The 19696-nt window shown below is 41.8% G+C and overlaps 2 protein-coding genes and 3 non-coding genes across 6 annotated transcripts; 4 read left to right on the plus strand and 1 right to left on the minus strand.

The window, feature by feature from the left end:
- Positions 1-35: 35 nt before the first annotated feature.
- Positions 36-2952, minus strand: LOC100826657 (26S proteasome non-ATPase regulatory subunit 14 homolog). The gene is made up of 6 exons (XM_003568546.4): positions 2709-2952; positions 2440-2617; positions 1609-1690; positions 815-991; positions 568-735; positions 36-471 (listed from the first exon to the last, which is right to left on the minus strand). The coding sequence occupies exons 1-6, from the start codon at positions 2830-2832 to the stop codon at positions 280-282; spliced, it is 921 nt and encodes a 306-aa protein (XP_003568594.1). The 5' UTR covers positions 2833-2952; the 3' UTR covers positions 36-279.
- Positions 2953-6817: 3865 nt separating this feature from the next.
- LOC100822425 lies at positions 6818-18012 on the plus strand. 2 transcript variants are annotated; one of them, XM_010233182.3, is made up of 13 exons: positions 6818-7213; positions 9114-9186; positions 9273-9406; positions 9490-9813; positions 9903-11176; positions 11550-11902; positions 11972-13434; positions 13521-13681; positions 13993-14153; positions 14835-14989; positions 16315-16785; positions 16875-17001; positions 17528-18012. In XM_010233182.3, exons 1-11 carry the CDS (start codon positions 7070-7072, stop codon positions 16516-16518), a joined length of 4446 nt encoding a protein of 1481 aa, XP_010231484.1. In that variant the 5' UTR covers positions 6818-7069; the 3' UTR covers positions 16519-16785; positions 16875-17001; positions 17528-18012. The 2 variants fall into 2 exon arrangements, with proteins under 2 accessions (XP_010231484.1, XP_010231485.1); XM_010233183.3 differs by having other exon boundaries at positions 16875-16941.
- A 718-nt stretch (positions 18013-18730) lies between these two features.
- Positions 18731-18834, plus strand: LOC112271247. Its single transcript, XR_002964239.1, has one exon. It is a non-coding gene; the product is annotated as a small nucleolar RNA R41 (small nucleolar RNA).
- A 67-nt stretch (positions 18835-18901) lies between these two features.
- LOC112271262 lies at positions 18902-18982 on the plus strand. Its single transcript, XR_002964249.1, has one exon. It is a non-coding gene; the product is annotated as a small nucleolar RNA Z155 (small nucleolar RNA).
- A 104-nt stretch (positions 18983-19086) lies between these two features.
- LOC112271208 lies at positions 19087-19203 on the plus strand. The gene has a single exon (XR_002964202.1). It is a non-coding gene; the product is annotated as a small nucleolar RNA snoR100 (small nucleolar RNA).
- The last annotated feature ends 493 nt before the right edge of the window (positions 19204-19696 follow it).

The raw sequence follows: 19696 nt of genomic DNA on the forward strand, positions 1-19696 counted from the left end.
ATGGGGGGTCAGAACATGCTCCAGTGCTACAGATATTTATTAAAGCATGAATAAATTTTTTATTCGGTAGAGAAATCTCATAAGAACATGCAAACCTAGAATTTGCTAGGGCTTAATACATGGAACATTAAAAAATATCAAAAGATTGACAGAAAATTGTCAAGTTGTTCTACAGCAGAATTTTCTTTTGCCTAATATGTGCCTTACATCAAGCTAACTGTGAACAAAAAGTAACAGACAAGTTCTGTGTAAAGAATTGAGATAACTGGTAGTAGCAGACTAAAAGACAACTGTATCGAGCATAGTCCCTAGGGTCTGAACTATGTTTGATGACATCAAATTCGAGACATGCTCTTCCAAATGCTTCTTTGCATCCTGTCGTCCAACATTTGCTATCGCTAGTTTCTCAGGTGGCAGCTCATCCTCCTCTTGCACTGCCTTGTTGTATTTGATGGCCAGGCTCAGCATTTCCTGAACATGGTAAACACAAATAAGTGATTATCAGACCACAGGAAACACTCCAGTTTGCAGCATTGACTAACAGAATCAAAGTAGAATAATACACACCTGAACAGTCTCCTCGTTGGTCTTTGAATGAGTGTCAAACCGTTTCAAAATCAATCCATCAGTCCATTTCTTTTTGTGCAAGTTCAGCAACATCTTTTCCTCAAGCTCATTTTTTCGGTAATTAATTGCAATGGAGTAGTAGTGCCTGTTTAGCCCATGAATAAGAGCCTGACACAGAGATAATACAATCCGTATCAGAAATTAACAAAACAAGAGTTCATAAGCCGCAAAATTATGTAGTGCTTACCTGAATAGATGGCTTGTTTAGGTGCCCAACATTAGATGTTGTCTGTCGTGGCTCCTGGCCAAGCATCATGGTCTGAGGGTTAATGAGACGGAATGCATCAATGACCACCTTCCCCTTGACACTCTGGATGGGATCTATTACAACAGCAACTGCTCTGGGGTTTAAAGCTTCAAAACTCTGCATGTTCGATTTTGAAGATGTTATAATCACAAGTGCACTTAGTCGCTTCAGTATGGATATTTACATAATATTTGTACATCAGTTTTCGCAAAAATCAGTTGTCTCATTGTGAACTTATTCATGTCCTAGTCCAGATTGGATGTACAGAAGTGAACTCAAGTCGTACGCTCAGTTAGTGAGGACTATGAACAACCCATGTGACAGCAGTAAATAGCCTCCTCTGCAGGGTTGGCTACGATGCATATATGGCTGCTTATCACTTAATGAAAATAGGCTTGTCCTGACACCTAGGTTCAGTGACATTCCAGGGAGACAACCGAAATGATGCATATAGTACCTTTTTAATACTTAGTTGAACAGATTGGATTGTCTTATCCATATTTATTACAAAGATTGCAAATATTTTGATGAATTACCTTATTCTGGATGGGATCTCAGCAAATACAACAAACCTATTTGTCAAACAAACCAAACAGATTTTACAGTGAATGGAAAACAATAAAATAGGTGGACAAACTTCAGAATTACTATGCAGTAAGTGGGATTACAGCAAAAATAACATATATGTATGTCAAACCAAGTTAAGAGTCAATTCTACAATGTAATGCATAGACCTGTTGAGTGTTAATGTCAACTCCTGAAAGCCAGCAACCAAATCCGGGATGTGAATGGTACCAGCCTACCACCATTTCAGGTCTGTGAAAGCAACATGACTATTAACAGAATTGTCTGGCTACAGCATAATTGAGCAAAGATAAGAAAGGGTCATCAGATTCAGATGTTTACAGAAGCAAAAACATCTGCAGATTGCTCTAAGTAAATGTATTAAAACATATATATGTTTAGGTATAAGATTCTCTGTGTGCTGTATGAGAAGTGATGTTTGCTTCTGTTTCCCCAACAATGTATATAGGGGTGTGTAGCACATGTTTTGAATTACGTGAGGCATGAAAAACAATGACGACTTCTTGGAAAATACGTATATTCTGCATCAAATATTTCACTCAGATAGCATAAAAGTAGGTTCAGCAACCTAAAGGTTATCGCTACAATTGATTGTGTGGTTATGAACACATATGTATCCTACAGGATTAAACATAAGTGTCAGGGTATAAAAAATCTATTTAATTAATGCATGATTCAAGAGTTCTCCCTTTTATCATTATCCAGTTTTACCCAAGGATCGTGAGGATCGTTCTTATCAACAAATAAGGACTGGCATTATCTCATTTTCCCAATAAAAGGGTCTAAACTTTAGTGGACAGCAATATTTTTTTCACACGATCTTTCGACCGGATTCCACTGTCAACGATAATGGAGTAAGCAATGATATTGTTGTATGTACCATTCAGGATGTAACAAAGAAGAAGCCGCAACTAGCTGAGCTCTAACATGAAAAATGTTCTCATGGTGAAGTTTGATATGACTTATCAGGCAGCGCATACCTCCCGGTCTGCTTGAGCATGTCGAGCATGTTGGTCTGGAAGACGTGATCAACAGCCTCGACGCTGACCCCTGTCCCGCTCTGCGGCATGGCGAAGACATCCACAACCCTGACCGTGTAGTCATCGACGAACTCGCCCAGCATCAGGCCCATCACCTCCATCGGCACGCCGGCCCTCCCTGCATCAGCAACGCGTGAGACCGATGCCGAACCCTAACGGCCCTAGTAAAATCCGGGGGGGCGGAAAGAGGGTTAGGGTTACCGACTGACCGTGTTTGAGCATCTTGAGGAGCGCGAGGGAGGAGATGTAGACCTGCTCGGAGGAATCGAGCAGCGGTGAGTCCGACGGCGACTGCCCCATCCCGGTGCTGAAGATTCTCTGCAGACGCTCCATGGCTTCTCGTCCTTGCCTCGCAAGTCGCGACTCCTTGGCTTCTCGCCGCGGCTGTGCTGGTGCGGCTGTTCCGTGCAGCAACCAGCACAGCCGCAGTATCACAGGACCCTCGTAATCGACCAAACATAACGCTGCAATTTCTTTTTTTTTAAGAAAATATCACAAGACCACAACTGTTACCTTCCTCTTATCACGTAACCACAACTTCTGGGTATTTTATCCGAAAACCACAACCTTGACAAACTCCCAAAAATCCACGCGGTTGTGGTTTTCGGATAAGTACCAAAAATTGTGGTTAAGTGATAAGAGGATGTAACGGTTGTGGTTTTGTGATATTTTCTTTTCTTTTTTGGATTTTTTCTCAACTAACCCTAGTTCCTGGACGAAAGCGTATTAGAGAACCCCTAATCTCGACATCTGCTTGTCTAACAGCTAAATTGACCGTGGATCCCACCTACCCGCCGAGAAGGATTGTATTGATTGGGGACATAAATTACGGTCCATTTCCTCTAGAATACAGCCGAGAAGGATTGTACGGAGCAGTGAACTTACCTTATGTATTTTATGTACTCTCTTTGTCACATATTAAATGACTTAAATTTGTTCAAATATGGATGTACTTATGTCTAAAAAACATTTATAGACATGTAATATTTCGACACTTAATACGGGACTGAGGGTGTATCAAGTAGAGAGTCTTAGGTGGACACCTTTTCTTTTGGTAGATGATTGGTATCACTCGACAGATCCAACGGATTCGCTCCGCCACCGCCTGCGCACGACACTTGGCATTTTTGTTGCGAAAAAAAGTGCAGCGGCGGTGTGGGTCCCACCCACGTTTTCTTCTTTCTTTTCCTTTCTCTCTTTCGCTATTCAACCTTATCTCCTCCTGAGAGAGAGAGAGAGTCATGGGCTTCTTTCCCCCATCCAACCACCATGGCCTCTGACGAGTCTAGGGGTGATGCTGCGAGCCCAGGCCGGATGCGCTGCGAGGGGTCGGCGGTGGTGCTGCGAGCCCAGGACGGAGGCACTACTGCGAGGTGGAGGCGGCGCTGCCGCTGGGGGGGGTGGGGGGGGAGGCGCTGCGAGGGGCCGCCGACGCTTCTGTGAGGTGGGCGTGGTGCTGCAAGAGGGGCCGACGGCGGCGAGGTGGAGGCACCAGTGCTGGGGCCCGCGACTGTGCTGCGAGGGGCTGACGGGAGTGCAGCGAGCCAGAGGCGCCGATGCTGCGATCGGCCGACGGCGGAGCGACGACCTGGAGGTAGGATGGCAGCGGGGCGGGGGTCCAGATGGACCAAATCCATATCGATCGCCAAACCAACTATCCATCCACGAAAATATCCGTGAATGCAAACCAATATCCACGTCCATATCCACCGGGTATCCATGCAATATACTTCATCCGGTCCTAAATTATTGTCTCAAATTTGTCTAAATATGGATGTATCTATTATTAAAAAGTGTCTAGATACATGTAATATTTCGTAGGATCGGAGGGAGTACATCATAAACAATATATACAGCAGCAGCAAACAACAACAACATGCAACAACATTAAACGGCAGCAAACAACAGTTCAAGAGTGGTTAGTCAGTAGTGTGGGACTGAGGAAGAAAAGAGAGTTAGGGTTATGGTTGAGTAGGAAGGTGACATTTATATGACTCATATAGCTAACTAATAGACCCACATGGCAGTAATTTATTTATTTTAATAAATACCGGGTATCCATGGATATCCATGGATCAAATGTGATATCCGTACCCGCTCCACGAAATGGCTGGTACCCATACGTAGATATACATGGATCAAAAACCCGCTCCATACCCATGATCCATGGGCTGGATATCCATGGATATCCACATTTTGACTATCCATTGCCATCTTGACCTGGAGCCCTGGAGGCAGCGGTGCTACGGGCCCAGGGCGACGGTGATGTTGCGAGGTGGAGGCGGGGTTGCTTTGAGTGGACGGCGGCAGCGCTTCAAGAGGGAGCCACCGATGCTTCGAGCGACCGGCAATGGTGCTTCAAGAGAGAGCCACAGATGCTCCGAGTGGGACAGGGACAAGCCAATCTAATGGCCGTGTGCCTTTCGATCGAACGGCCCGGAAGGGGCCTGATTTTCCCCTCAGGACACCCGACCGACGCCTAGCGTGCCCCTTTTCTTTTTGTACTGGAGCGAATATTAAGACCGAAATAACTTTTGAAACGAGAGTCCAATTTGTGAGCGTTTTTCCCTATTGAATTCTCCATAAATGCTGCATGTCTTGCTGATTTTTTTTAGTTATTTTCTTTTTTGCATTACCACTACTACAAAACATAATCGCCACTTTACAAAATACGTCATCCCGACAGAACCATCAATGGTGAAAGGCATCACCGATGGACCTTATAAGCCAACACGGTAAGGACTGCCTTCCCATGACTAGTCATCGCTGACGGATCGCTGTCGGACTCATTAACGATGACCGTTTGTGTCACCTCCTAGCGGCACATATATGATGAGCTACACCCTCCGACGGGGTGATGATGATAGTAACTGAAAGCAGTGATGCGTTCACCATTGATGAGGCTTGTTTGAGGCTCCTCAAAGGTGACTCTGTGCACCACGCTCGGATGACACAACACCGACCGAGTTACCCTAGGCGGACCCTAACACGACCCATCGATGCAATACCCAGTGATGAGTCTAACAGGAGATCCGCCAGTGATGACCACACACTCGTCAGGGTGATTTTTGCGGGTCTTATAAATGACCCATCAGTGGTGGCTGTGACAGCTTAAATTATCCAACAAAGTTTTCAAATTTAACATGTTTCTTTTTCTCATGGTTGAGATGATTGGGCGAGCTTTCTCTTCCCAGTGCTATTGATTGGATCGAACTGTGTGTGGGCTTCTGGTGGTCTGAATGTTTTTTTTTTCTGAGTACTGATGATTTGATAAAAACAAATTGGCCCGTTTTTCCCGCTTAGCGCAACCAAAGGTGACACACTAAATGAATTTCGGGTTTCTAATGAGAGAAATGTCCAAATGTCAACAACATATCGATTTTTCTATGAAAATAATGACCCCTTGGAGTGGTAGCACTTAATGGATTTCGGACTTCATGCTGTAGAAATGCACAATACCGAGACACACAACTCGTATTTTTCATAGCATTCAACGGTTGCCTTAATTACGAATATCGACAAATAATGGTAAAATATCCTATTGGATCTGTACGCGCTAGATAACGGTCACGAGGAACACACCTCCCACCTTTCAAGATAAACATGAAAGCCATCGTGTCCGACGTCAGCAAACATAGCCTATATACTCACGCATCATTAATTAAACGTTAGAGAACTCCAGGATGGCTTAACCCATAGGAGTTTCAAATCCGCGGATCATCTTGTATTTCACACCAGCAACGTGTAAACACCGATATAATTGTGAGACGGTATACACTGTCTAGACAGTTGATGAGTCAAAAAATAGCATAGGAGACCCTATGTATTACACAAAAAACAGGGTTTCAAGATGTGTGCCGCACATTATCAATGCCTCAAAAGTTCTGCTACGTACAGCCGTCGCAAAAAACGAAAAGGGGTTTTACGTACAGCGATCAACTTCTGTTTGCTGGCTTTTTGCAACGACGAATATGGCAAAGTGTGTCATGTGCGTGCGGCCTAGCCCAGGGGCGTCATGCCGCCTGGCGCCCTGCCGTGGCTCACCAGCGCCCAGCGCTGCATGCTCTCCACCAATCCCCTCACGTTTCCTTTCCAAAGCGGAACGCTCAGCGGGCAGCGGCATTTGACGCGACGTGCGACTAGCGCCGTGTGTTTCTTTCCCCTGCACATCGTGGCCGCTAGATATAGATCCGACTGCAGCCAGGCCTGCCGCGTGCACGCTATGCACCAAATAATACTTGCATCACGCAGGGGTCAATTCGGAAACATGACCAGTATAGATTGCCATCCGTGCGCGTTAATATTTCCTAGTATTCTATTTTTCTGTTGCAAACAAAATCGCCTCTCTTTCTTTCGTTCTCCTCTCTCTCTCTCCCTGCTGCCTCCGAGACGAACACCGAAGAAGGCGACGGAGCAAAACACAATAAAATAAAAAAAAGATCTAAATAAAAAGACGACGCAGGGATACCCTAGGCCGCGGCGGCGGCCGTGATCTCCGGCGCCGCAGCGACGTCTTCCGCGTTTTACCTGGGAATCTGGTGGGGGCGATCGCTATCCGCGCTGATGTGAGATGATGGGCTGCGGGAGGCGGAGAGAGGCGGCGGCGGGCCACGAGGAGGGGGAGCTCGACCTCGAGGAGGGCGAGGCCTTGGGCGGCGCCGCCCGGGGCACGGCCCACGACGAGCTCCTTGATCCCGACTCGCTCACCTACATCGTAAGAGATGCTCTCTGCTTCCTGTGTTTTATTTTTCCTCTGTGTGGATTGGATTGCATGGCTGATGAGCTGTTGGTACCGTGGTGTGCTTGCCTTGTTGTTTTGTGCCGCAGTAATTCCGTTAGCTCGGTTGTAGCATTGTGAAATTTTGCGTTACTTATTTTCTTCTGTGTATCTGCCGCCGAGTTTGTTTGTTTTTTGCTTGATGAGGTGATTACTCATCAGTATGGTTTTATGTTTAATCCAGAACAGTTTTCACGGCTGTTATGACTTATGGGGCTTTGTAATATTGAGGTAATTGCCTGCCTATTGGTGAGATAAAAATGTGGCTAATGGGTTGGCTGCAGCTGATTTCCTTGGAATTATGCGTGGGAGTAGTGGCTTGGAGCTGACGCAGGGGTGTCCTATTAGTTTCTGAATTTAATTCTGTGGTCATCTATACTTTACAGCTAGGCAGCTTTACAGTGATTTCTGGTACATTTTTTTTTGTGTGAATTCTAGAGCTTTCATAATTGAAGCCACAAACAGGTTTTTGTCGCTTGCATAATTTTAGCCCACGATAATTGTAACTGTTTAGATGATTGATTATATGGTCACTTTCGGTTACAGTTTCTATTGGCAAAAAACTGTGCAAGGTGATCGCTGATTGTGTATAAATAGAATGAAGTGATGGCATGGGAGTTGAAGCGGGTTATGGACTATATTTTTTGTGCGAAATACACGCGTACCGTACGAGATATGAAAATTCATCTTGTGATGTTAGATTCTGACATTCTGTAGGTCACTGTGTGACAAATTCTACAGACAACAGAACTAGTGTGCAAAGGTGATCTATTAGTTGACCCAAACCATTTACTACTGTGTTGCAGTTGCTTTTATTAGCTTGCTGATGGGGTTCTGACCTGCTCACTAAACCTGCTAAGACATAACGCATAATATTTTCAGTTGAAATCTGTCTTGTAAGCTCAGAAAGTATAAATAATCTATACGAAGCTCCAGATTTATGCCATTGAATGGTTAGGACTATTTTTCTTGTATTAAGTTGAGAACCTGTATATTCACATGGACCCCTGTTTCAAACAGTATACTAACTGTTGTATTGTAACTATAATAGTAGTATAATCCAAAACTTTAGGTGATTGAAATTTCCATACGATTGTAGTTGCTTTTGGCAAATATACTGTGTTATAAAACAATCTACTAGACCCCGCACAAGAAATGGGTGCCCTACTGTTCCTGTATAATCACCAGTTACGCTAAATACTATTGGTCCGGTTAGACCGCCTATATCACTGCTAGGTGGGTGATCAAACGAATACCAGTTACCTATTTTTGGAGCCTTGCAAAGATAATACAGGATGCTTATTGTTACGATGCAGTACCGTGTGAGATTCAATCGTCGCTTTATTTTGCCGCTTGATATGCTCTGCATGTATCTTAGCAATATCTTACTATAACTATGATCCCAAAGGACATACTAATATACGATACTCCATATAGCTATTCATGGTTTGCATTCTGGATCCTTCTTTCATTAATAAACTGTGAGGGGCATGGTGATGCTATTTTCTGGCATATGAAGGACGCAACTCGTATGATTTTGTTTTGATTAACGGGATTCAATCTATTCGCGAAATACATCTCCCAACTGGCGTCCTAACCTCCTGGTTTTTATTTGGTTTCCATAAATTAGTAGGGCCTGAGTTATCCTTAGTAGATTATCTTCCACTGCTATCAATGAGCCGTATAAATCAGGCCTTCAACTTTTGTTCCTGGATATACTCTTAAGCAATGGATTTCTCATTCACGGATGCTCGTTATGTTTTGTACGAACTCTTAAACAAGCTGTTTCCTCTTTTACATAAGATTAACTTTTAAATATATGGTGCATGTTTTACAGGATGAAAAACTTCACAATTTGTTGGGTCATTTCCAGAAGGACTTTGAAGGCGGGGTACTTGCCGAGAACTTGGGTAAGGGGAATAAAAGCTGACACCCTATTAACTCTGCAGGGTTTCTGTTGTTGTACTGATGTATGTGAATCGTTCACACTACATAGGGTCACAATATGGAGGTTATGGTTCATTCTTGCCTACATACCAGCGTTCCCCTTCTGGTGTATCTCAATCTAGAAGCCCTGCAGTTCCACCAAACCGTGGCAGTGCCTCTAGATCACCTTATATTCCAGTGGAGGTAATACTTCTGCAAATGTTATTAGGATACCCAAGGTACTCTTATTATTTGCACCCAATTAAATTGTTTTGGCGAACTTCCAGAGTGCAGAGAAGAGTCATTTTTTCAAGACTGCATTAGATAGCAGGAGAAAAGATGATTGCTGTCAAGGAACATCAAGTGGGACCAATGGTACTGGTCATCAACAGAAGTTGAACACAACAACCAAAGGTCCTGAGCAAAAGGCACCAAAAATATGTATCAAGGTGAACACAAATAGAAGTTTGGCAAGAAATACTGCTGCTATCTACAGTGGCCTGGGTCTCGACATTTCCCCTTCATCATCTATGGATGACAGCCTTGATGGGAGCACTGGGGCTCCTGAGCCAGAAAATTTACGTAATGAATCTCCGAATACCATTTTCCAGGTTACATTTTGCCCCATCAATTTATTTATCTCGGTAAAAAAATTTGGTGATCGATTTTAAAGAGTTAATCCATTGTGTTATTTGAACAGATAATGACCTGCCATCCTATTCCTGGAGGAGTCTTGCTCTCTCCCCTTGCGGAAAATATTCTAGAACTGAGAAAAAGGCCAAAATCTGTAACGAATAAACATGAAGCACCTGCATTAGTTGATGACAAAGCAGAATTCAACAGAGACTGGTGTCATGTGACTTCTGTTGCACGAGGTAACAAGGATCAGATGGTGAATACGTATAAGTATGATGAAAAGAAAGATCATGTTCCGAATGTGAAGAGTTCAAAGCGCAGACATAACAATTCAATGATTATGAATAAGATGACTATGCCTGAGTTACTGGATATTTTAGATGATACAGACTCAGTTCTCGTGCCTAGAAGCATAAAGACAGAACAAGCTTCAGTTGAGGAATCAACAAAGTTGGTGGCTGATATTTCTAATAATCACCTAAAGGAAATAAAGAATGATCCTTTGAAGAGACGAATTAGGAACAAGAGTTCTGTGGGAGATATTGAGTCAATTGTCGATGTCGGAGCTGTTAATCTAGCAGATGATGGTAATCATCCAAAGGGTAAGGCAAATTCAAAGGCAAGCACAGTGAGAAATGCCTTTAAAGATTTGAGCAAGGACAGTAAGACAGAGCCTACACTTCATGAAGGATTTATTAGTAAAATCAAATACGATTCTGATGGATACAGTGATCGACCTTCTACCACTTCAAGTCAACCACAAAATGTTTCTCGTAACAATCCATCAGTGGGCAGAGACAAAGGAAAAGTGGTACATGTAAAAGATGAACTTTCTCTGTACAGAAGAAAAGGAATGGAGAGTTCAGTTAATGCAGAATCCATGGATACCATCCCAGAAAGTGTAGGTGGAAATCCTTCTGGGATGCCGAAAAGGAAAAAAAAGATTTCTTCTTTGCAAACTGCTCCATCTGGGAAGAAGCTCAAGGTGAAGGCACAGAAACAATTGAGCAATGTCACTATGAAATCTTATGGTGAAGATATGAGTGTGAAGCCAAAGGAGACTGTTTCGCCTGGAGAAACTGACAACGGCAGGTTGGGTGATGGAAATGATGATGACCACAATATCTCTCCCTTGAATTTTGACAGATCAACTCCTGTACCATCAGCATGCGTGAATGAGGCTACAAAATCATCCATGTCAGTGCCTGCTGCGGAACCTGTTGTAATAAATGAACGGTGGGCGTGCTGTGATAAGTGTGATAAGTGGCGCCTTTTACCCTATGGAATGAATCCAGACATACTTCCCAAAAAGTGGCGGTGTAGCATGCAGAGTTGGCTGTAAGTTTCCGCAATCGACATTATATCTACTTTGTTTAGTTTTAGATTCTTTCATGCCTTCTCTTAGCCTCTGTGGAACTCCAATAGCTCAGTGGAGTAAGTTCCCCTTTCATTATATTTTAGAGCTTTTTTTCCGCTATTTTTGAACTGTTCTGTTACCTAGAGATACAAACATTAAATTTTGTGAATTGAATTTATTCTGTTTTGTTGTGTAATTTGTGTATTTGTGTTCTTCTTCCAGAAATTTCTGCAAACACATCTTGCCAATCATGTGCTCAGGAATAGATTATAGGGTGCAAGTACTGTTGAATATGCTGTTTTCTATACATCTGCGTGATATCTTTAACGGATTGGTATTCTTAACGTCTTGTAGGCCTGCAATGAGTAGCTGCAAAATAAGCGAGGATGAGACCACAAAAGCCCTTCGTGCGCTTTATATGGTCCCTGCACCTGAAAATGACATTAGTTTAGATGGTCGCCATGATATTTCTACATCAGGCATATGCACAGCTATGGCTCCACTATCTTCTGAGGGCGATACAAAGTTCATCACTACATCAGGGACACCAAAAGTTGGATCTAATGTGAATGTGCCAAGTAAATTAAACATGGCTGAGATGTCAAAGCCTTCAAAGAAGCTACATTCTCTTATAAGTAGAAATCCTGATGTTGACTGCTTCCCTAAACAGAAGGAAAAACGGAAGCATGTAGGATCGTCCGATAAAGGTGCAAGATTTAAGACTTTTTTTCTTCCTAATTTCAGCTGTTTGATTCTAATGACTTCAATTTCTGCAGGAGAAACTGTTGCAGAAGATCTCACACGTCCAGAATCAAAGAGCGGTATAGGTGTTAATCATGGTAACCTTAGGGCATCAAAGAAAATAAAGAAGGAATTTAATGAGGCAGCCAAGAACTGTCCCTCTGAGTTTGAAATAAGCAAAAGTAGCCCTTCGATCAAGGAGACTCCAATTTTTTTGCATCAGGATAGTGGTATTTCACCTAGCCTGGGAAAATATGGCTCATCTTCATCAGTTAAGTGCAATGACGATAAAGTTATCTCAGATGAGGGCATTAGAACTTCAGATGCAGGACAATCTGATCTTCCGGACTCATCCAGTAAGGTTAGGAAATCAAAACAAAGGCAGTTAAGCAAGCCTGGTACTGAAACTGGGTCTAGCGATGCCAGTGTGAAGCATGTTGTGAAGGAAGCTATAAGTGAAAGTAATGGTGCCAAGGAAAAGCCCATGCCAGAGCTGAAGTCTTTGAAGACGGATGATAGTAAAGTTGCCCATGCCAGAGGCCCCATTGTTGGGAGAGATAGTGATCGAATGTATGCTGAGAAAGAGTGTTTAAGTGAGCAACACCAAGAGAATATCCATCTTCAGCATTCATTGCTCTCTGAAAGTGCCACGAGGAAGAGTATGTGTTATGCACAAGCGTCTACAGCTGCGACTTCCAGTTCATCTAAGGTGTCTAGTTCCCACAAGAGTAAAGTTGATTTTCAAGAAACAAGGGCATCTCCTGTAGAGTCAGTTTCTTCTTCACCCTTGAGAGCTTCTGGTAAGAACATTGTGGACCAAAATAAGAGATATCCTCGTGCAGTTGCAGAAAATGTGCCTTCTCAGGAGCCAGGAAGAAGTGTTTCTTCATTTTCCACGGGAACACAAGATCTTGGATCTGGTTCTGATCATGCGAAGCTGCATGGTTCTGGTTGCTTTAATGGAGACCGGCATCGTCATGTTTTGAAGGGTGGGGAGCTGCAGAAGGTTAAACAAGACCTGTTAACGAATGAATGCTCAGAAAATGAAGATTCCGGACTTGGTGGAAGGAATGGTCAACTGAATTCTGTAATAGCACGGAAGGTTAATTCACATGTCCTTTCAATGCATGGCAATTGTGATGAGAAACAGCCACCGGCCCGTGAACATGGAAGAACACTGCCTCATTTGAATTCAAACCAATGTGACCATGCAAAGTTGACTTCCGGTAAACTTCCAGCACAGGTTAAGCCTGATAAAGGGCATGCAGAACAAAAGGACCTGAAAACAAATCCATCTGCTGTCAACGGAAGCAAGCAGCAGACAACATTAAATAATACAGCAAATGGCGATGTCTCTTCCAAGGCAAAACAATCAAAAAACACTGTTATCGAAAATACAAAGCAAGTAGCACTTAATCGTGATGCTTCAAATCCAATAAATACATCTGTCCTACTAAAGGAGGCTCGGGATTTGAAGCACTGGTCTAAACGTTTAAAGGTTTGAATGTTTGGTACATTACTCAACATTTTTCTACTATGTTCTCATCCAGAGTCCTTTGCCCTCATATGCATCCCCCGTTGCAGGAAAAAGGGGATGACCTTGAGAGCGCAAGCATCTGCTTCGAGGCTTGTCTGAAATTTCTCCATGTTGCATCTCTTTTGGAGGGTCCAAGTATTGATAGGTCCAAAGAAGGGGATTCTATACAAGCCATGAGACTATATTCTGAAACAGGGAACCTTTGTGGGTAAGCAACGTTGCTGTTTCTTTAAGATGCAGACAGCATGTCAATCTGTTGATCCTTGATAGATTTGGTTTGATATACACTTACATTGTAAAAATGATGAGTCTCCTCATTGCTACTAGTTTATGTAGCTTTGTACTGTTAGATATGTTAGAATTTACATCCTTTATAAGCTGCTTGCTTTCGTGCGGACAAGTCATCATATTCAGTTGCTAGTGATGGTAGTTCAACTTATTCTACTCTTATGTACAAATTTTTATACCATGATGCTTACCTGGAATGATCTGTACTAATTTGACTTGTTGTTTCAATAGATTTTGTGCCCGTGAATTTGAGCGGCTGAAGAAAATGGCAAATGCTGCTTTGGCCTATAAATGTGTAGAAGTGGCATATATGAAGGCAGCCTTCTATAAACATCCTGGTGCAATTAAAGATAAACATGCACTGCAAGCAACATCTTTGATGGTTCCTCCAGGTTTTTCCACATCTTTTAATCCAGAGTTGTATAGTTACTTCAATAGTTCTTGAAACCTGTCATTAATCAAGGGCCTGTTTGTTTTGAGGAATGGCCTCTTTGGAATAGCTTGGTCCGTCAAGAGACATGCAATTCAATGATTTTCTGGAATAACCTTATTTCTAATTTTTATGGAATTGTGTGGTGATGAACCAAGAAATTCTATTTCTCGAAGCAAACATATAATTTACGTTCAGGGTTAGGATCAGATGATCCTAGGACTAAAACCTTCCTCAAACCGAAGATGCATCCAAAATTCGGCATACTATAATATCTGACGATCTCATCTATATTCTGGTTTATCATAAACTGAAGTGTAACAGCTTTTATTTCAAGTGAATGATTTGAGAAGTTATCTGTACCATGCCCAACCAATTAACAACATAATGATATGTCAAGTGAAAGAAGGTATATAAATGGTTCTAGGATTTAATCCTTACGCCATGATCTTGATGAATCTCGTATGTTGAATTTTGAATGCATCTCTTCAAGAAGGGGAGATGTCTAATGTATCTCAGATATATGAGACAAAGGCGCGGTCATTTTATCTGTTCATATCTGAATAAGTTCGCCATTCATCTTTCTTTGAAATGATTGACCTTCTGTTTGTTAAAATTTTCTCTCGGTTTTTTTTTGTGCTAGCCGAGTCACCATCATCTTCTGCTTCAGACGTTGACAATTTAAATTACCAGAGTACAGCTGCTAAGGCTGTTTCTGCAAGAGCTTTGTACTCTCCTCAGATTGCTGGCAATCCCATACCTCGGAACAATCACCACTTGATGGGGTTGCTTGCTTATGTAAGTTGCTATTTTTGACATCAATATCGACATTGGATGTGTTTTCTCCATTCAGTATTGGTTATTCCAAGTTATTTATTGGATGTTTAGGAGCTAATACTGTTGATAAATGAAAATAGACCTTTGCTTGGTTATGTAAGTTTCTGTTTTTGAAATTCAGTATTGGTCATTCCAAGTTATCTATTGGATGTGTAGGCTAATGCTCTTGTAAATGAAAATTGGCTTTCAGTCACTGATAACATCTTAAATTTAGCGTTGCACAATCTAGTTTTTCTCCATTCAATAATTAACCAATCAGTTCAGTGTGAAACAAATGTATTATTACTTTACTGCTGAAATTTGGTATTCATGGAACTCAATGATCGTGTATTATTTGATCTTGTTTTCCTATTATTTTTTTCAGTTGATAAATAGGCTTAGAACATATGATGTGTGATGGTACTAAACAATGCTCATAAAAAGAACTAGTATGAGAACCGAGCTCAGCTCGGTTTGTCAGCCCAGTGAAGTTCGACCCCTGATGGTCGCATTCTGGTGCCTCACCTTGCGAAAATTAATATATGTATTTATATACTGTCGGGTTTGCAATCACACATCTCTTACAGTTTAATTTTTTTAAAAAGAACTAGTATCTGTGCTGATAAAAATAAAGATGAGGGCCATCCAACTTCTGTTTTTGTTTCTCAGGCTGCTAATTTTAAAGAATAAGCATGCACTTATCCAAAATATGACACTGATGTAAAAAGCAGAATACTACTAAATTCTATTCCGCATCAGATTCTTTTCACTTGATTTTCATATAGATGGTGAAGCCGTCTTTCCTTTTTGTGCAAATGTACCTGTGCATTTGCACGCAATTGTTTGTTAACTGTAATGGCATGGGCTGTGCTAGTTTCTAATCCCTCTGATCCATAATAATTGTCTTGGATTTAGTACAAGTTACTAAATTTAAGACTTATTATGGATCGAAGGGAGTAGTATTTATAAAGAAATAGGCCTTTGTAATTGTGGAGAAGAAATGAGTGGTACATCTAGATATTATATAATCAGGTTATTCAAAATTGAAGATTAAAAATCTTCAAACCTTTCGCCTCGATCTTTCTGAATTGTCTTGTTAGTTCCGATTAACTGGATATCTAATTCCCAGTAACTGTAGGACAACAAATATCCATGTTGTACACGGGTGATCTATTCATAATTCACAGCAATGAATCACGAGTTTGCGCAAAAAAATGAATAACGAATTATCTGTATGATCATTCGATGGAAGGCTCTTTGATTTGTTAGTATCAAGTATTCAATTTATTGACTGTTTGTTTTTACAGGCAGATGACATAAATTATGCATTTGATGGAACCAGAAAATCCCAAAGTTCATTTGCTGCTTATGTTGCTGATATTGGAAAGGTTCAGGTTGATGGCATTGCTCTTGTAAGGGAAGTCCTTGAATTCAGCTTTCACAATGTCAAGAGGCTGCTGCAACTGATTCGTCAGTCATTGGAATCTATCAACCATGAATGTGTTAAATAACAGAACAAACATTCCTCCTGTGAATAGAGATTTATGAGGGCAAGTTTCTTTGGCATTTCTGTTACAATGATATCTCCAATATGTGTGTAGGCGTGAACCAGACTTAATCATTACCATGGTTGTCTCCTGGAAATATTCTTTGTGAATGATCATTTTGACCTATGCCAAATGGGTTTTTAAACGAAGAGTTAGCCTGCAGATGTATATTGCTACATTCAATATTCTCAGTTCTCCGTATCAAAGATGTTGAAGTGAACTGTTGTACCGGTAAGAAAAAATTTGAAAATATATTTTTCTTTGGACCTTGCATCACTTTTTTCTGCAATGTATTAACAGATACATACTTTGTTAAACAGGGCAAAGGTTACAATTGGATGGTGTAAATTTTATTGTTATTCTTACTTAGCGCCTACAGAAGCTTAGGTGAGGACTCAGGAGAAGATTCAAATTTCTCCGACCTTCTATTACTGTTTCTTTATGAAGGTTCGAACAGGCAAGAATCTCTACTTCTGCAATACTTCTTTATATATTTATCTGCTTGGTTTAATCATGCATCTTGGCATTGATAACTAAACTAGGAAGGTTTGCATGATTGTACCTTGGGGTTTCTGCAGTCTATATATGCTCCCCCAGATAGATAGGCTATTAAGTAGCAATGGTGGCAAACAAAAGGGATGCAATTCCTTATTCAGATTATCATGAAATAAACCAGTAAAGAAAAAGGGAAGATGAATTCTAGTGGGTGATATTGAATCAACTGTGTTGCTACTATTAAATGGTGAATGATTCCCATTTAAATTCGGTTAAAGCCTTCTATAAAAGCCATTGTAAATTTACTGCACTCTGGTGACCACTTGCTTCAAATTTATGTACCCATATGTAATTAGTTTTTTAGCCTTATTCTTGGAAGGAAAAAACGCATTCTTACTATATTGGGCTTTTTTATGTGTCGTACTATATTGGGCTGTCGACTCTTAAGCTAACTTGAGATCTCTTCTGTTACATACAGTTTTGGAGATGTACCGGGACATGAAACCTCTAATGAGCAAACTTATAGAGGCTGGATGAGGACGTCAGCAACCACCTGACTCTAAATTAGTGTACATATGCGCCACCTTAAGCTAGTTGCTGCCCATTTTTTCCTATACCTGTGTACATTGATATAGAATATCACCAAAAAGGGGAAAACAAAGGAATAATTTTTTGATATGATTTATGCGGATGTCTGGGTTCTTTGACTGCCAAAATTCATTCTTTGGTGCTACGACTATTCTGTTGTTTAGGTGCCATGTAACCATATGTTTTTTTACTGCTGCAAGCACATTTTTAGGCTAACCTGACAACGAATGATGATGGCGGAGTGTGTGCCAATCTGAGTGTTGTTTGGGGTCCTGCTTCAGCGATGCCTATATATGTATGATGTATGACTTATGTAAATTTTCGTGCATTTATTATTATTATCAATAAAGAAAGGAAGAAAGGCTATGCATTTCAGAGTGTACCCATCTTTCGGTTTCTTTTTTTTGCATATATCGCTGCTGTCCTCATGCAGAAGGCAGAATATGAAACCGTGAGCCAAGTGATGAGGAACTGGCGTCCTCGAGCAATCCAGCAAGTTCAATCAGGGGGAAATGTAGATCAGTGACAGCGTGCGTAAATAGCGTATGGACAATTTGCGCATATGTCCGTGCCAGTCGTAATGCTTATCTTTATCGAGAAAGTGGACTCGCGAGCTGCGAGCACATGTCGTGCAAACGTTTGATTAAAGGATAACCATGCAAAACAATGGAGAAGCTACCTAGCTAAACTAGGCAAAGGTACTGAAAGAAACAGCGCCCTTTGAAGCTGCAACCTCTGGTCAATCTTCTATGAGACCACAAAGCTGACAGCTTTCATTTTTTTTTATGAGCGAACAACTTTCACAAGACAGACGGATCTTCTACTCCGTATTTCTGTTACCGGGCTAGAATGGGCCTTCATAAGACAGAGGGTGAAGCCCAAACAAGCCTTAACTATCCTATCCTCCCCCAAACCCTAGCCTACCAACAACCACTATATATTCGCTAGAACACCATCCTCGTCAGGGAACTCTCTCTCCGCCCCGGGCGCCGCCGTCCCGACACGATCCGCTTCTTCCGTCGTTTCTTTCTTTGCCTCTGCGTCGTCCGTTGCTCTCTTGTGTTCGTCTTTGTTTCTCTTTGCTCAATCTTAGTAGGCGGCTGTGATGCACAACGGTAAAGGGATTTTCTGAGGGATGGGAACATAGTTTTCCTCCTCCTGATTGAGAGAAACCAATGGATCCTTCTGAGCCTGCCCTTCTCATACTCCGTATTTCTTTTTGGGTTTACTCGTTCTCTCATGTGATACTTCTAGGATTTTGCCCGGTTGATGTGAGGATGAACCTTCACAGAAACTCAACTGTTGTGTTGACCAAAAAATACAGACTACAATTATCTGATCAACCGCAACTCTTGCCCAAATCTTTTTTCGAATCTGTCATGTATTTATTTTTGGTGTTATTATTACGCAATCTTTGCCGTGCACAATAAGCCGATGCTCTGGATCGAGGGAGGAAGGAAGCATGGTAATGTGCACGGAAATTACCAAGACTGGTGGTCTGCATATGTCTGCTCGCCTTGATGCCTTCGGGCTTTGATCTCGCGGGCCTGGATTTGACCCACATTTCTCTACTCGCCTTTTCCATTATCCAGTGTTTCTTCCGTTCAATAATTCTTGTCTCAAATTTGTCTAGAAATCTATTCCCTAAAAAATGTCTACATAAATGTAATATTTCGACGGGAGAATAGTACTCCGTACGTGATTTGTGTGACTGATCTGCAGTCGTGTTTTCAGTGATATTTTTTTAAAACCGCCCGCAACTTGCGGCGGCACTCCGTTCCAAAGCATAAACGGAGCACCAAGTTCGTACAGGTGATGTCTTGAGGAACTGAAAGCAAACAGAAAGGTAAAGACGAAAATACAGTCGCGATTTGGAAATTTGCCACTTCACATACGGAGCCCACGCACAGAATAGACAATGACCAAAACGATGCCAAGCAGTATGCAACGTGCGTTTGTGAATGGCGTCGACTGATCTAGCTCCGCGCAGCAACAGCCTGACATCCCGACCTCCTTAAGCTTCCTTACGCTTCCTCGATCGTTAGGCGACGCCTCTTCC

This window comes from Brachypodium distachyon, chromosome 2, assembly GCF_000005505.3.
Source record: "Brachypodium distachyon strain Bd21 chromosome 2, Brachypodium_distachyon_v3.0, whole genome shotgun sequence".
Lineage (NCBI taxonomy): Eukaryota > Viridiplantae > Streptophyta > Magnoliopsida > Poales > Poaceae > Brachypodium > Brachypodium distachyon.